General features: G+C 41.1%; 1 protein-coding gene across 1 annotated transcript; it reads right to left on the bottom strand.

Annotated features, from left to right (window-relative positions):
• Window positions 1–1054: 1054 nt before the first annotated feature.
• Window positions 1055–17164, bottom strand: NUS1 (NUS1 dehydrodolichyl diphosphate synthase subunit). Its single transcript, NM_001245104.1, is given in 5 exon segments — window positions 1055–1288; window positions 2025–2124; window positions 6191–6343; window positions 8468–8590; window positions 16635–17164. Coding segments are annotated over 5 exon segments (849 nt in total). The 5' UTR covers window positions 17017–17164; the 3' UTR covers window positions 1055–1197.
• Window positions 17165–17645: the final 481 nt, after the last annotated feature.

Below are 17645 nucleotides of genomic sequence, written 5' to 3'. Positions count from 1 at the left end.
GAAACAGGAAACACTTCCAGAATGAAGCATTCGACAGTTCTGCAGCCTGCAAAGCAGAAGGCTGCAGTATCAATGTTTGACTCCAGTAATACAGATCTAAAGATATTGCTTGGTCCAAATGCAGCCATAAACTTGTAAATTTAAACTACTTCCAAAACAGGAATGTAACTCCAACAGGGCATTCCAGGATGAAGACCATTTAGCCAGTATCTCTACTTAGTTATCTCAGTGCTGAAATACTGTAGGGCAGCTTCACTTCATCTTCCTTCTTTGTCCGCTTTGTCCCATTCAAACTTCTAATGCTCAGTTCAGAACAAATAAAAATAACAAGAGGCTTAAGCAGACTCCCTTGCTGGGCACACAAGTACAAGCAGCAAATCACATTTAGCTATGGAAGTTGACTCAGACCTTTTTCAAATCTTTCAGCAAATGATGCCAGAGCCTTTTCCTGCTTGCTACCTTGAGTGAGCACATTATGGGGAGAACAGGTATACAAACAATACATAGTACTGTTTATGCTTATTCCCAATGGAAAACTGACCTCATGCTGAGATGCTCCATTCACTCAGGGTTGTAGGAATACTTTCATTCCACCACTAAAAAAAAAAAAACCAAAAACTGGATACTGCCGAATAGACTGCCGAATCCACTTGCCATAAAAGCATCCACCCCTTTTTATGGAATCTTCTCAGTATTTCTAGAACTTAACACCTACAGCTGGCTTAGTCATCCCAGCCAAGCTGCAGTCTCTATTTTCAGTTAACAAAACCAACTTCTCTAGAATTCACATATTACATAGTAAATATATCTGAAGATAAACCATTAGCTCTGAAATGCCTGACCATGAAGAATTAAGAAAAAAAGATCGGAGTTCCTTCTTGGTTAGCATGGACTTCTATTTACATTGTCCTGTAGATTTCACAACACTTAATTCCTGCATGTTCATTTTGACACTTGAATGTCAAAGTGAGGTCAATTCAGCTTTGCTTTTAGTAACTGCCTTTTTCAAACTGTGAATTCCCCTCCCCATAGATTCTCACACATTCACACAGACTCTCTAGAAAGGTAAGACACTTTATTGAATTTTTTTGATAAATTAAGAAAGGACTATGAACCAGACTTATGGGTCACGGGTGCTTGTAAACAGACATCAGTTCCTTCCCACAGAAAGCTTGACTCCATGCACTCAACCCGAAGTCACTTTCCCCAGCGTTGCTCACAGGCTGCGTAGTGATGGAGGGCAGAGAAAAAGTCTTCGTAGCTGATGTTTAGGTGGGAAGGCAAAGAACTGAGAAAGCAAGTTAGAAACATTAAAATAAGCTTTTATAAACACCACACTATTCATACAGCCACTCAGGAATATCACTAAAAGCCAGCTAGTCTGAGCTCTGAACAACCTTGTGAAGTTGTTCTCAACATGGTTATTGTCACTCAACTCTAAACCAGTCACCCTCTACACCAAAGCCTCGCATTAGAGCATGCAGGGCCCTTCAAATCAGTGAAAAGCTGGGGGAAACACAGTGTGCCCATATGTTTCCGTGTGCTATAAATGAACTTGGATTTAAGAAGTTCAACAAATCTAGTCAGTTCAATTACTACTACAACTGAAAAGCAACCCATAGGTGCAATCTCCTTGTATTATTCAATTTCCCTTGTATCATTAGTTTCCCTGTTAGAAACCTATAAGCCACAGAAAATCAACACTAATATAAAGAACACTGTCAAATGGGACCGTACCACACACTAGGTGGTGACAGAAGTTGTTTCTTAAACCTGAGGCATGAAGCCTGCTGTTGCCTAGTTAGGGCTAAAAAACCAACAATGAATGTTTGACAAGTTTCATTCAATAATTTTAAAATATCCTCAAATCAATCTCCAGACAATCTCCTTCCCACCTAAACATCAGCTACGAAGACTTAGCTGGATCTCCTCTTTCAGCCAGTTCCATAAGTTACATCACAAAGACTGGCTTAGCTAGATATTTTTCATTCCGGTGTGTTTCACAACATTTATAAGCAACTCACATGATTTCTGTCAGTCTGATGTGCCACGGAAGGAATCCTAATGTGCTGTCCACAGGACCAAACTTCAAGACTAAATCAGGATCAGGAAATCCATTTGTACCTGTAATAACAAGTTACACAAGGTTTTATTAAATTCATCATAGGATTTATTTTAGTTCTAAACCCTAAGGCATCTGCTTTTTCATTAAATGCCTTTTTTTTAATGAAGGTCCCAAGGACAAGTTAACAATTAAAAGCCAAAAGGACAGACTGGTCTTGCAACACCTAAATGACCAACTGAGCAAAAGCTTAGGCAGCCAGTGCAGGCCCAGCTGGACTGTTATTTTTATGTCAGGTAGTTTTCAAAGACTTTCTAGGGAAATGACAGGAACAGTTACATTATTTCGAATAACAGCAAACCCAAACAATGCTGTTTCATCTGACTTGTTCTAGTTTTGTCTTGGCAAACTCTATTTCAGTAGCACAGAACATGCTGACTTTACCTACCATAGTCCTTACTTAACTATACAGAGCTGCAATCGCGTATAGTAAAAGGACACAAAAAAAATCTTAAGCAAGTTTCACTGAATAACACTTTGGTACTACAGACCATCAAGAAAAAAAAAACCCAACTTGTTAGATGACTTGTCTCTTTCTCAGTATGAGACCAGACAAATTTTAAAACCAACTTACTACAAAATTTCAAAGACACTGCTGCAGCTGGCATCTTTCTGGTTAGGTAAGTAAACAAGAACAGGGCAGTGTGTCTTTTTCTGTTATTATGTGGACAACCTGACCCATTCTAGGGCAGAGCAAGATAATACTGATGAATTCCACTAAGTGCCCACACTCTTACTACCTATACCTTAAAACCCCAACCAGTCACTTCCCTCGTGAGAGCACCCTACTCATCTTCTGAGGCTGAAGACAATTAGTGACTAAACACCACTGCCTCCATCTCCTTTCCATATACTTCTTCAGTGCCTAAGCTACTCCAGGCTAAAACTGACAGACAGGAAATAGGCTTAGAATGAGCAGTCTGAGTCCAGCTTTCCCTGCTAATTCTAGTAAGTTGATTAGAACAACATGTGAAAACCAGAAGAGAACCCCAAGGGGACCCAAGAAGCTAAACTGTTCCTCTTGCACCTACCTAGCTCATCTGAAAAGCATTCCAGCAGTCATAACCCTATTTTGCTATAATGCTGCAATTAGTCATGATTATTGCAGTTAATTTGTTGTCATCTCTTCCACTATCCACCACTATTAGTTAAGTGCAAGAGTGCTTATACTGGGTGATGACTACCTTTAACAGATAAAAGTTTAATACAGCCTACTTGCTCCAAACTTTCGATGTTATTTCTCAACTCTTTCCTCATTTGCCTAAAAAAAAAAAAAAAAAAAAAAAAAAAAAAAAAAACAACCCACTACACAAAAGCAGTCAAGAGCCTTTTACAGTTCTCAGATTAGTTGTAGCGATACTTCACGAATAACAGAAAAGGAAACTAAGGCCAGATTTTGCTCCACCCAGATTTTGAAACCGAAGCTGGACATTTTTCAAAAAGGCCACATCCTCCCTCCCCACTGAATCACCACAATATTGATGATACCTTTTATCACAGGTAAAGAAGCTATTTTCTCCAAGCATGTGCATTTTTAAAGAAGGTAGACAGGAATGTCTTGTGCCACAGTCCAAATCTTATTGCAAAGTTAAGAAAAAAATTGCAAAGCAAAAGCCACTTCAGTGTTCAGAAACTAGCACGTTAGTATGAAAGAGTTTTGCAGGGAAGAAGTGAATACTGAGAAGTGGGGATTCTGGAGGAAGTGGACAACTTTACTCATTAGCTGATTCAGTAGCTGAGTATTCCTCAGCTGGTACAGCAGCAGGATTTTCAACATTGCAATGGTTTTTCAAACAGGAAAAGACCTTCAGAGAGCCCAGTTAATGCTAACATTTCTTTCTGGTTCCTATCTGAAGGAAAATGAAAATGCACACTTTATTATTACTGTCACAACAGCCTCCTAAAACACACAGTACTGTGCTTTCCAGTCTGCATCCATTTCTCTACCTAAACATAGCAGTGCTACAGATAATTTACATGTGGAAGCTCCCGCAGAGCTGCTAGAGTTACAGCAGTCAAGTGTAGCACACACAAGATACAAGTATTTGGGAGCAAACTTTAAAAAACAGAAGAGGCCAAAAGACTTGCACACTCAAAGGATGGCAATCTTGCAACATCCCTTCTAGGTCAGGAGTTCTGCAAGGGAAACATGAAGGAATTTTAGAGCTGGTAACTCTACCCTTCTTCCCATAGATCTTGCAGGCAACTTGAGTAGCCTTAATTGATAGTCATGTTCTTTGCTGGAAGGCAAACAGCAAGCAGAGACAATATTAAAATGCAGCTAGTGCCTACTTTTCTGAAAACAAGCTGGTTAGCTGAAGCATTGCTCAGAAGAAAGTACTTTTACACTGCAGAAAACTCAAGCTGTAAGAATTAAGTGCATGACTGAATTAAGGACAAGAAAAGCCACATGACAAGCTAGAATCATACCATTTTAGGACTAGGCTTCTATAACTGCACCCTAAACATGAACAAAAAGTTTAAAAACTACATTAACAGGTATTTAAATCAAAATGTAAAACCCCAAAGATTTACAGAATACACCATTAATACAAACTCTAAGAATATAACGACTCAAGTATTGCTTTCCAGAACATGCTCTCAAATCAGTAATGCACAGATGCTTACTTTCAATACTGCTCCATTAAAAATGCACACAAACTAAATTTGCCTACAAGTAAAACAAATTTTAAAAAGCTGCTGCTAAATAAGTAATGAAAGAATACTTTACCTCCAACAATGTCCCAAACATTAAGTAAACAAATTAATAAGGATCAGTTACAGATACTATCCTTAATTATTAGCCACATGCTTGAAGCAGCGTGTTTCAAGTTCATAGCTCTGACAAATTAGATTTCTCTTTCTGTGCTCAGCTAGCATGCAATACTTGAAAAAACACTTCAAAATCCACTAATTTTAAGATTGGACCTAATACTTTTAATATATCCAGACAGAAGGTCACCAACAAGTTTGAAAAACTCCAGTCAAGTATCACTGGCCAAAATACACACAACAGGTAACAGCTGTCACCGGTTCTCCATTAAATTAGTAACTGTTCTGAAGGAGTGATTGTCAATTTCCTTTAATTGCCTTTGGGGTATTACAGAAGAGATGCCTTAAGTTCTTCTTCAGGTGACTTATTAAATACATTTAATAGTTCCATTATAGGAGGATGCTGACAACAGGGATGGAATTCAGTTTTAAGTTAAAGTGGCCAAACTGCCATGGAAGTCTGTCTGCAGAACAATTCAGCTGATCACCCACATGAAAAAGAAGAAATCACTTTCTAAAGTCCAAGTAATGGGAACCTCACTACAACAACCTGCCCAAAGGCATCCAAGTTCAAGTGTGCAATCTGAAACCTGAACCCTGCCATGCTAATTACAGCTGCAATTAACATGCATGGATCACCTATGCAAGCTCAGCAACTCATTAAAACTGCATAGTACCACTGGAAAAGTGGATGATAATTCTAAACTTCTCCCAGGTGTGATATTAGGGCAGTCCTGCCCTTTTCATAGCTATTGCATGTAGCCACACATCTCAGTGCAGAGTCAGCAATCTGCATGAATTAGTAATGAAGACAACTAAGCTAGTGTGGGTTATAGAGCAGCAAGAGAACAGCAAGTACTCTATCATTTGCACTCATGGTAGTAGTCAGGCAGCAAGAACAGCTCTAATCGCTGTAACCAGATCTGTAAAAGACTCTGCCCATCCATGTTTGCAGCTTCCAACTTGCAGGAAGTTAACCTAAATTAGAATAGTCTAATTTTAGGTCATTCCAAAGGTACTTGTTTTCAGAAAGCTCATTGCAGAACACACTACAGATGCTGTAAAGTCTGAATAGCCAAAATTCGGCAATTTATCTTAATACATCTGCTAAAGAATTTTTCTGCTTAACAAAACAGCTCAAAAGGCAATAAACGAGTAAGAATTTTTTAACAGAAGCCTAAAAGCAATGATCATAACTTAGACTAAGCATCAAGATGCATACATTCCAAGCAATGAATACACTAGTAACCAAATTGTTATGAATTGACTACTCTTTCCCCTCCGTATTATACTTACTACTTAATAAGTTGTCTAACATATTCACATCCAGGTCTGAATGTGTTCTTTGCTGCTGTGCTACCAACTGACAGAAGTTCTGAGCAGCTTTGACTATGTCTGCTTTTCCATCTTCCGAAGACAGCACCTTCAATGCAGATTGGCAATTTAAAACTGAAAGTACAAAACATAGTTTAAAAGCAACAGAAATATAATTGTTTTGCATGTGCTTTAGACAGTCACAGATACAGTTGAAAGCAACTTGTCAATTCCTGTATTACAACTAGTCACAGATATACCTCATCTATCTCTTAGAGAAGTGGGTAAGAGATTTCTGGATTTGCTGTATTACTAAAACGCAAGCTTAAGACAACTACTTTGAGAAGTCTTGTGAGAAGGGGTTTAATTCAGTCTTGAAACATAGTTTTCCAGGAAATTTGGATTGGTTCCTACGCTGTCAGGCAAAGCACTGAGAAGAAAGGCGCCTGGATAGTAACTTAAGGGATTCAGGGAAATTAAAAAATAAAACCCAACAAACTAATTTCTACCCTAGAAGAAGGTGCTTTTAACAGCTACTGTGTACATTCGTGTGACAAAATGATTAAGCTTGGGCGTTTCCCTCAATCTGATCACAGCATCTTGATGCAAGAGTTACACTAAGGATCTAAGATTGCTACATTGAAGTTTGGGACAAGATAATAGTCAAGAATTAATCCATTCACCTGTAATTATGTCTGTGACTTAAGAGGACATTTCACAACAGTAACTATCTTAACCCCACACTTCTGAGAGGCAAGAGTCTCCTCATACTACATGACTTGCATCATTGTCAGTACTGGTAAGGTCTCTAAGCGGTGCCAAGGAAGCTGAAGGCCAGAGATGGTGCACTATACTGGCTTGAAGTTAAGCGGGTTTAAATACCAAAGTGTCAACATTTTGGGCTGATACCAAACTTAAGATAGTTACAAGCAGATACTTAAAAATAATATTTCTTAAACTGCAGAACCTGACTGTAAAGGACCACACAGCACAGTCAAGATTCATAAGAACACCTAAAATCCCTCAGCTCATCTATCCAAAACCACCGCAATGAAAATAATTGCTCCTTAATATTGCTTGATTGATGCAAATTAGCATCAAATGTCCTGCATTAAAAATATTTAACAGTATCCCTAAATGTAATATATGCAATTTTGTTATTAAGAAGTGAAAAACTGCAGATGATAATAAATTGCATAAATGTCAGTTTGTTCAGTTGAAAACATGAAGCATCTGATCTGACTGTGAAGCCTCCTAAAAAAGAATGAAAAATTTAAAAAGGGAACAGAAAACACCTCTGCTTTTCACAGTTTCCAGCACAAAAGGTTGCTACGATTTGAACACACTCTTCCTATCAACAAGTCTGAGAAGTCTTTCAGTAGTTTGTTTGGTGTGAAAATAAATATCCCAACTTAGGTAAGTGTAGCTAAGTATGCTGGAGTTCAAGACATTAATAACCTGTCTACCCCATTTTCTGCTGGTTCAACCTTCACAGGAAGAAAAAAGAATAGCATGAAATTTGAGTTGTTCTACACAAATGCTAGTATCTTAGGCTAAGTTGTTCATAAGACAAGTTCAAGTTACAACACTATACTTTATACTGGAAAACTGGCACAATTTTGATATCCAGTTAGCACTCATGGGGGAGGTAAACCTTGCAAGCAGCATTTTCAACGCAGCAAAATGTACCACAACGTGTGCAGATTTTTCATAAGTCTTTGAACTATGATGATCTTAAAACATAAGGGTTGTTAGGTATTTTTTTACAAGACCTACTTAAATATTATGAGTTGTAGTTAGGAGAGCTGTATCAGCCCATCTCTTTAAGCCAAAGGCCTGATTCAAGTATGTGCCTGCAATTCATTATATTTTGAACAGACTTCTAGCATTTGTCTTAGGCAGCAGATGAGTAAATTAGTCTTTGCAGCAGACACTGCTGTATAAGGAACATCCGCCTTGAAACCTACTCCTGTTTTCCACATCTAACTACGTGCAAAAGCTATTATTAATTATTACCAAACTTATTTTTTTAACTTCTGCCCTTTACCTTCCTGATGGCATTTTATCTTCCCATGACAACCAGCAGTCTTGCCTTTTCCCTTTCTCCTCCCCACTTTGAGGTGTATGTTTGGAAAGATGGAAGCACACACATGAAGAAAAAGGTCACTGTACATAGAAATGTGCTTAAGTAAAAGCCAATTTATGATTGATATACAGCTACTTAGAGGTATACCAAGCCCCACTTGTAGTTGATCTTACCTTGACCAGTTTTGTCGTGATTTGCAAATTCCACGGAGTACTTGGAACAATCTAGTCCCAAGAGTTCTTGCTGCTGTTTTAAAATTTCATCCATCAATCTTGCATTATTCCTCTTGAAAATACCTTTAAAAAAAAAGTTGCATATCAGCCAACTCCTATAAAGGGTGTTACAAAATAAATATGACACTAGGCAAGAAGAAAAAATTAGTCAGAACTGGTTTCAGACTGGAGTTCACAAGTGCGGGTAAGAATTCAAAGCAAACACTACTGCACATGACTAATTTGAGTGACCTTGGAAAGACAACTCTTGTGCTTTTGTTATTCTTTCACCCAGCCTGATTTAAGCAGCAAGTTGCAACTGTATAAGGGATAGTTTAAGACTTATTTCATTGTCCTTAGTGTGCTAGAAATAGAGAAAGCAATAATCAGCAAAGAACAACCAAGTCAGATTAACACCAAATTTCTTTAAAGCCCACGCTGCTTAAGTCTGCTACTGCTTATTGCCACATCCCTAAGGCTGCAGGCTAACTAAGCAAGTCACCACTACATCAGCATTTCAGGTCTCAGTAATTGTCCACTCTTAATAGCATGGGTTTCCTAATAAGAGAATTTCACAAGCTGTATGTTTCATGCAATCTCCAAGGCCTTTTTATACTTACATATTTAAGGGAAACACACTTTGAATGCAGGAAATCACGAAAGCCTGCTTCAAACATACTTGGGTTCCTGTACTAAAATAAATTCTAGCTTTTGAGAAACATAGCTCAATTATTTCTAATTAAATGCCACAGCAAAACTAAATGTTACAGCTTAAATACTTACAATCCTGGCTGGCATATTCATTCAGGAACTGGATATGCTTTTATCATTATATCACAGGGTATTCAGAGGTTTTTACTGAGCTTTGCACAGAATCCTTATGTCAAACACTTCTGTTAACCTGTCTAAAAATGCCCACACACTAATCTTACAATGTAGACAGTGCAAAAGAATGTAAGACATGCAATTTTATGATCAGGCTTAGGATTCAGCACCACAACCTGACTATAGGATATGGAACTGCTACAACAGTTCCCACATTGGTCAAACAGTATATAAGCACTATATTAAGATCATAATACACTAGAAGTTAGTTTGCAATATGAGGTGATACAATGTGTTCATTTAATATGCTAGCTTTTAGACCTAATGAATCAGAACTTTCCTACAGGCTTCATTAGAGGTTTTAATATGTAGCAAAGTATCTATTTTTCCTCTCATCCGGGATACTTCCTGTAAAAAAAAAAGATTTAATTACAGAAGTGCTAGTAATGCTTACAATTGATTTCACATGTTTGCAGAAAAGCAAGTTGTAGTAAGGCACAAACCTCTACAGCAAAAAGTGTGTTAGAATACTCCTGCTAAATTTAAACTCAAGTTAAATTGTTTCTTTTTGGGCTCCTGCCTTCTAGCATATACTTGTATATAACAGAAATCGAGAATGCTGCTTTAAATAAAACTGTTTGATAGAACTCTACTTGGCTCAGCTTCATGATGGGGTTAGCACAAATTGTCTTTCTTACTCCCAAGGTCAGCAGCAGTGCAGCCACTGCAGTTGCTAATCCTGCACCCTCTTCAAGGAAGATCTGTACAAGGGCGCACATGCTTCACCTTTAGGAGTCGACTTCCATACACTTTTAAAGATGAGAAATAAAACTGTGTTCAATATCCAGACAAACATGTGACATAATTAGGAAAGGCTCCCAATCTGGGAAATAAGCTCCTGCTCTTCTTCCCCTTTCCCACCCAACACTAATGGTACCAAATCCTTTCTTGTGAAAGGTTTTCGTCTATTCCTGGCAGAGACTGGAAGAACTAATTTTAAACTTTACACTCCAGCTCTAAAGTAAATTACAACATTGAGGACAACAGGTAGAAGAACTGATCAAAGTGTTTGCTTCTCAGTAAAAAGAGACATCAAATAATGGAATTGGTCCAGCTCCAAAGTAAAGGTCCTTAACACACACAAAACAGAAGATTTGCTAAATAAATGTGTTCTTAAGATTTATCTGAGCATCACCCTTTTATTCTGTCTGTTTATCTCACCGACCCCCTCAGTTGATCAAACTTGGGAGTCGCATGGCTCTTGGAATAGCAGTTTTATTGAACAGGAAGGTACTGTAGTTGTACCATGTAGCTGCAGTGTGCCTTCCTTGGAAAGGCCTCCATACCCAAATTCTCACTGATCCATCAACCTTGACACATACACAGTTTTCCTGAAGAGAAGATCCTGAAGCACAACAGAAGGTAGTAAAAATTCAGACTAACTCAGATCTTAATTAAAAACCAACAGCATTTGGGAATACTCCTTCAACATTTGTCTCTCAGTCCATGCACAAGAGACTTATGAATGCACATCACTGCAAACACAGTCCTGCCAAATGCAATATTCACAGGCCAAATTCATATTCAACTTCAAGAATTTTACAAGGTCATGACTCAGCTATATTCTCCTTTCCCTTACAGTATCTCAAAACCCCATTTATCTACAAGGTTCATTTTTTTAAAACTTTGTGAATGTACCCAAGTTAGTTTTGGGAGATGCTGTTGCTTAATTTAAACATGAAAAATATAGCAAGTAAGTGCATGAGTAGGCCAACTCAGTAGCAGAATTATGTATCTCTAAGCAATGAAACTTAACTCTTGGTTTACTGCTACCCTCCAATTTCATTCACAAAAAGTTAAGCTAGTCCATAATGTAATTTTAACATTATAAAAAATTTTGGTTTGACAACAGCTAATAAATTTTGGCAATACAACAGCTGTTTGCTGATAAACAAAAAAATGTGGCACTACTTATGTTTCTAATATGGAACACAAACATGAAATTGTCACTATTATTTTTCATCAGAAGAACTTCTGGGTTTGAAAAGCAGAAACACTTGGTTGGCCAGAACTCCGGAACCTTTGCAAGCTGGCACAAATGTGTATATTCTTGCAAATGAAGTGTTCTAAGAATTACATGTATTTAAGCACTAAAATTCCCAATGCAAAAGAATATCAAACTCTGTCCTGATTTGTTTCTTTTAACTACTGAGTACTTGTGAGCTGTTTTCAAGGATAATACTTGTTTTTACAACAGAAACTGCAAGCATGCTGTTAGTCATTTGTTGCTATTAGAGCTGAGGCAAACCTTTTTTTTAGCTTCCTGCAGTAGTCCTTCATAAAACAGATCTTTTCCAGGGCACACACCTTTTGCTCAGATTTACAGCAGCTACAAGCCATGCCCCTTTACTTGCAACCATAGTATTGCAATATTTTAGGGTTAGATATTGACAAATGAAGTTTGTAATTAAGGGGGTGCAAATTCATCAGGTGTAGAAATTACAAGAATCTTGAACTGGAAGTGAAAAACTGGCACACAGAAACACCAAGTGATGTCAACCATTTGTTTGGCTGACTAGAATACCACAGCCACCTGCTAATGTCTTAATGGCATCTTAAAGTTCAACATTTTTCATTTTCCTACTTTTTAAAGCAGGAATCTGGTAAAACACAGTATTGAGTTAGCTCTTCATTGCAAGGGAGCACCTTACCAAAGTGGAGTCTAGCAAAGAACATATCTCCACAACATTTCAGTTATTTGCTTTCTCAACTTCTTTCCAGTGCAGACAAGGAAAGAGTAATCAAAAGTTGTAATTGTTATCAGGTATTAACATTTTGAGAACATCAAATAATAAACCACTTCAAAGAATGTACATGCAAGAAACCGTTTTAATACATGAACAACTTTTGCCTACATCCTGTTGGATCGCACTTGTTGATAATGGAGGAAAGCATGGCCATTACACTGGACCTCACAGGATATGGAAAGCTACAAATACCTCCTTTATTCCAAGAGCCTAGGAAAAAAAGTACTCCAAGTCGGACTGTAGCTCAAGTAATTTAAATTTCAGTCAGATTAAAGTCACTTAAGACAGCATTAACCAATCAAAGAATTTGACTTAGAACTAAGAACTTCATAGGTTACCATTCTTCTCACATTTCTTCTAGGAGGGACAATCTGCACTAAGAGAACAAGGGCTCATCAGCAATTCAGACAAAACATACCTCTTTCATATTTCCCATTCCTTTAAGGAGATCACCTGATACAGATTAGTGTTATCCCTTTTAATAAATGTGGTCTGAGAACTCCTCTCACTCCACACCAGAACACAACTGTTGAACGTGAAATTTCACATGGGTAAAGGCCCACGTGATAATGGTATCTCACAAGTGTTCCAGTGACAAAAACCACAACATATTTATCTTGCCCAGCGAAAGGAACTTACTACACACCCAGAAGATTTTATGGATTAAACAAATTAGCTAAACTACCAAGTAATCTCGAAGAGACAAGAAGCCGATTTTGGGGCTAATTAAATAACTTTTTTTGCATATTCTATCCTTCCAAAGAGTTTTTAAGAAAGAAAAGTGGTCAGAAGCAAAACAGTTCACTAGAAAGCTAAACCTAGGATAAGTAACTCCAAATTTTCAATACAGTCACACTATGGCCTTTAACAAACCTTCAGCGTGAAGCATCTATCTAGGAGTCCAAAGTACCTAAATGCCAAGAGTCAGCAAGCTCCCAAAAAGCACTCCAGACTTGTCCCAAACTACAACAGGAAAACTGCACAGAAGTAACACCCAATCAAGCTCTCCCAAATGGCAAAACAACTACCAAAAGAAAGTTAAAGTATATAGCACTAGTAAAAGGCTTCTGCTCCCCAGAAGGTATTTTAAGTGCTATTACATGAAAGTATTATCAATGCCTTCTGACTGCAACAAGGCTGCAGTATTTCCTCAGATAAGGTCTTGACAAGTATGGCTGGATTTCTACCGAGAAATGACTGGCAATACAGAAGTCAACAGAAAAATTCTTGATCGAAAGCCTGAAACTTTAGTTTGCATTATTTAACTCATGTATGTACAGTAGCATTAAGTTTATTACGGCTTTGTCATGCTGCACAACAATTAAAATTGAGAGAAAAGGCTTTCACACACCAGGGGCAGTAAAGCCAGACCACCTTGGGCCTCCAAACATGCTGAGGCCACAGAGAAAGTCTCAGTTTGAGCCCTGCACGACTCCAGCCAAGTTGCCTCTACAGTTACTGGTGCAGCTGCTGTAACAAAACAGTGTGAGCTGGAATGCAGCTACTTATTTTGACAGTTAAGAATACATTAACAACCTTCTATTTCGCAATTTTGTAAAAAACACAGAAATTCATTATTATTAACAAATAAACAGCTTATCTAGCACTTCTTCTGTAAAGAACTTCATGCTTCCCTTTCCTCCTATAGAAGAGGGAGTTGAGGACATATTTTGAATTTAATCCTTCTGCAGGATTACATTTCTTGCAGAGAAGGCAAACATGGAAGACCAAGCTTGTAAACAAGGTTTCCTGTTGCTATCAAAAGCATCTCAGTACTACAGATATGCAGTGAAGGAAAAGAAATAAATTAACGTATACCTCACCATGGCTAACACTGATCCAGAGCACTCATCATTAGTTTTCCTTCTCCACCACAGCCAGCACCAGTGAGGACTCTGACAAATCAACAGCTGGTACACTTGTATGAACACAAATCCTCAAAAGCAGCTCAGCAGTCCAAAAGCACTACTCACCATCTGAGTCGATAGAAACAAGTGCACACTGTAATTAAGGGTCACCCTCTGCTACTGATAAGAGCATTTTGTACCTGACTTTATTCATCTTCACTATTATAAGTGTTAGTGCTGAGGGTTCCAGACTCGACCACCACTGAGCACCGGATTTAGCAACAGCTGCAACATCCTACTTAATGACAAGTCTATCTGGAAATGCTGTATGCTCAATCAAGGCACCCTAAGGAGCTTAGCACCACAAGAAAGGCAGCATATGTGCTATGACCAGCAGTAAGCATGCACTAGAGCTGTATGAATGACTACTTGCTCACTCTCTGAAGCTGAAGTCAGTCTAAAAAGGTCTGCTGTGCACAAAGCAGTTGTGGCTGCTATCCTGGACAATCCACTGAACACCTGTGTGGAACATGATGTGTAATGGCAGGCTATTCTCATCTACCCTAGAAGTTTGGCAAAAGTCACAGATTTAAAACTTTTTTGTTGCTCTGCTTCTTTGATTTTGCTCCAACAAACTGGAAATCAAGTTAGCAATTAAACGAGCATATTCTAGTATCAGAGGACCAACATAAAAATAAGCTACTGAAAAATACGTTTCGATACTGAAATCATGAGATAATAGCTATATTTTCAGATCTCAGAGCTAACAGCAAAACCTCTTAACCTCAAAAAATAATGTTTCAGACACTGCTACAGCTCTGTCTCCTTACTGCAAGGCAAGACCTCAGCAACAGTGGCTACCTAAGCATTGGCTGATGCATTCTCCCTCCTCAGTGTTGCACAGTAAGCAAGATGAAAACCAAGGTGACCAAGAAACACAATTCTCAGCTTGATCTGTTCCTCAGTTCCTCAGATCTGTTCCTTCACTTTGTAGAGCACAGCGCTGGAATCTAAAAAGGAACTAAGCACATACATAACATACTAGGCAATACTGCCCACAGCTTATTTGAGATTTGAAGTTAAAGATCCTGTACAATAAAAACATCTCTCTTCAACTTATGAGGGAAACTCTCTTCCTTGGTACTGTTTGCTCTGCAACTTTACACCTGGTTGAATGCTTTACAAGTCGGGAGTAAAAGCTGTCAACATATAAATGACTTTCCAGAAGGTGCTCTTCTCTGTGTGCTTTAGATGTTATGCAAATATTTTATATCATTCTTTGATTTCCAAATGAGGGAGCGTTCTCCCTCTGAAATAAAACAGAGCCAAGTTCCTCAACAGCCCTGCACAGATGGCCAGTTTAAACTGCTAGATGACTGCTATTGAGCCCAGTTTCTCAAAATGACCCTAGAGTAATTTAGTGAAAGTCAAGTCTTCCAAGTCTTTAATCACATAGGAAGGATCAACCATGAAACAGAACTATAAATAGTGATGGTTTAAAACAAAGTAAAAATTTTTAAAAACACCTATGCTCAAGGAAAGGCCTACATACCTCAGATGCTTTTGCACATTCAACAACAAAAGATTTCCCCTACTTATGTGGGATGCACTGCTGGACATTTCCTGAAAGAGCACTAGAAGACAACTGTACCTCTAACTTACACAGTTCACCTAAACTGCACGACATTGCTAAACAGCCATTTGAAGTTTTCCTCTGCAGGACAGAAACAGGACACTGTCCATGTCATGTACTGTTACCCCTTCTGAGTTGACAACTTATCCAGTACAGGTCAGAGATCATCTCTCAGTAGCTGGACAGAAAAATTCAACTAAGTATCTTGAATATGGCTGGTTTTAGCTCCCCACTAGGAAAGGACAGGTATGAGGAAGTCAGATTTGTTCCTCTATTTCCTCACAGTATGTGAAATACAAACTCTGATCTTATCTTTATGATAGTAAGTGACATGGAATCAACATACCTGCAAGAGCCAGAGTTCAATGGTTTTACACCTGAGACTCAGTAATAAATAAAACCACACAGCAGATATGAAAAAACACCAGAGCTTCCAGAAGCACTGGCTCAGAGTTAACTCAAATGCCAAGCAGGACCAAATGCAGATCATGTAATTTACTTTCACAATACAGACAGCACAAAGGACATCCATGCTTGTTTAACTAGCAGGTTTAACTACTTGTCCATTCTGTTTCTTCAAATCGGAGTACTTGAAAATAGAAGTCTACTTTCATTCATTCGCTTCTGGAAGTTCAGCCCCAGCTCATGAACAGCACTCTTAAGAGCAGGTTTCCTAAAGCTCTTCCGTACAGTCCCTGCCCTACACTTTCACGCGTCAGCAGTTCCTGTCAGACCGAGGCTGTGGTCAAGGCTCTAGAAAGCAGGCAGGACTGGGTCTTCCCGACACACGAGCTGGACCAGAAGGGCACCTGGACCATTCCCCAGCCTCCCCGGGGCTAGGAGCTCTGCAGCGGCCAAGCAGCTCCAGCGGATGGGAAAGGAGCTGCCAGCAGAGAGACTGGACCGGACCTGGGAAAACCCCAGAACAGCGCGTCCCTCTGGCTCCACGCCAGGAGGCGCTCCCAGGGCGGGCACCACCAGGGACTGGGACTGGGGGCAGCTCGGCCGCCGCTCACCGTTATGGTCGTAGACGCTGACGTAGGAGATGCCCACGGCCATGCACCACACGACCAGGCTGGCCATGTCGGCGTAGCTCGGCTCCTCCTCGGTCACCACCAGCCCCACGTGCACCGGCAGCTTCCTCAGGGCGCGCCCGTCCGCGCGCCACCGCTGCCGCCCGCGCGCCGCCGCTCCGCGCGCGGGGCCCCGCCGCCGCCAGGCCGCGCGCGCCTCGCGGAAGCCGAGCGCGCGGGCGGCGGGAGCCAGGAGCGCGCACGAGGTGGCGGCGGCGGCGGCCGCGCGGCCGCGCAGGCACGCGAGCAGCGCGCGCTGCAGGCAGAGCAAGGCGCGCAGCAGCGCGTGCAGCGCGCGCCACGCCAGACCGCCCGCCCCGCTCATGGGACCGACCGACAGGAGCGCGCGGGGGAGCGGCGGGGGAGCCTCAGCCGCTGCGCGCCGCCCGCCGCGCCATTCCCTCACGGAGCCCGCGTCCCCCGCCCGGCAACCGCCAGCGCCGCCATCTTCCCGCCGCCCCGCCTGATATTTCACCTCTCAACCCGCCACACGCCAGCCGCCCGTTGGCCGCCGGGCGGGATGGCGTCACTTCCGCCAGCGGAGCGCGAATGACGTGGCCGCGATTGAAGGGGAGGGCGGAGCCGAGGCAGGAGGCGGGGCTGGGAACGGCTCGGGGCGGGATCGCCCCACGGGAGGGGCGGCGCCGCGCCCCCTGGCGGCCGCTGCTGGCGATGGCCCTGCGGTGCCGGGGGCGGGAGCGGGGCGGGAGCGGGGCGGGAGCGGGGCGGGAGCGGGGCGGGAGCGGGGCGGGAGCGGGGCGGGAGCTGGCCCCGGCCGGGCTCTGCCCAACCTCCCCGCTGTTTCCCACTCTGCCCAACCTGTCTGCAGACCCTCCCTCTGCCCTTCCCAGCCTTGCGATCCCTGGCGCCCGCAGCGCCTCGTTCGCGCTGGTGTGTGAAGCAGGGGTGGGGGGAGGAAGCATCTGGCCGCCACAGAAGCAGCTGGGCCTCAGG

Source organism: Taeniopygia guttata, chromosome 3 (genome assembly GCF_048771995.1).
Source record: "Taeniopygia guttata chromosome 3, bTaeGut7.mat, whole genome shotgun sequence".
In the NCBI taxonomy this organism is placed as follows: domain Eukaryota; kingdom Metazoa; phylum Chordata; class Aves; order Passeriformes; family Estrildidae; genus Taeniopygia; species Taeniopygia guttata.
The sequence above is the reverse complement of the archived record's forward strand: the minus strand, read 5'-3'. Positions and strand labels throughout refer to the sequence as shown.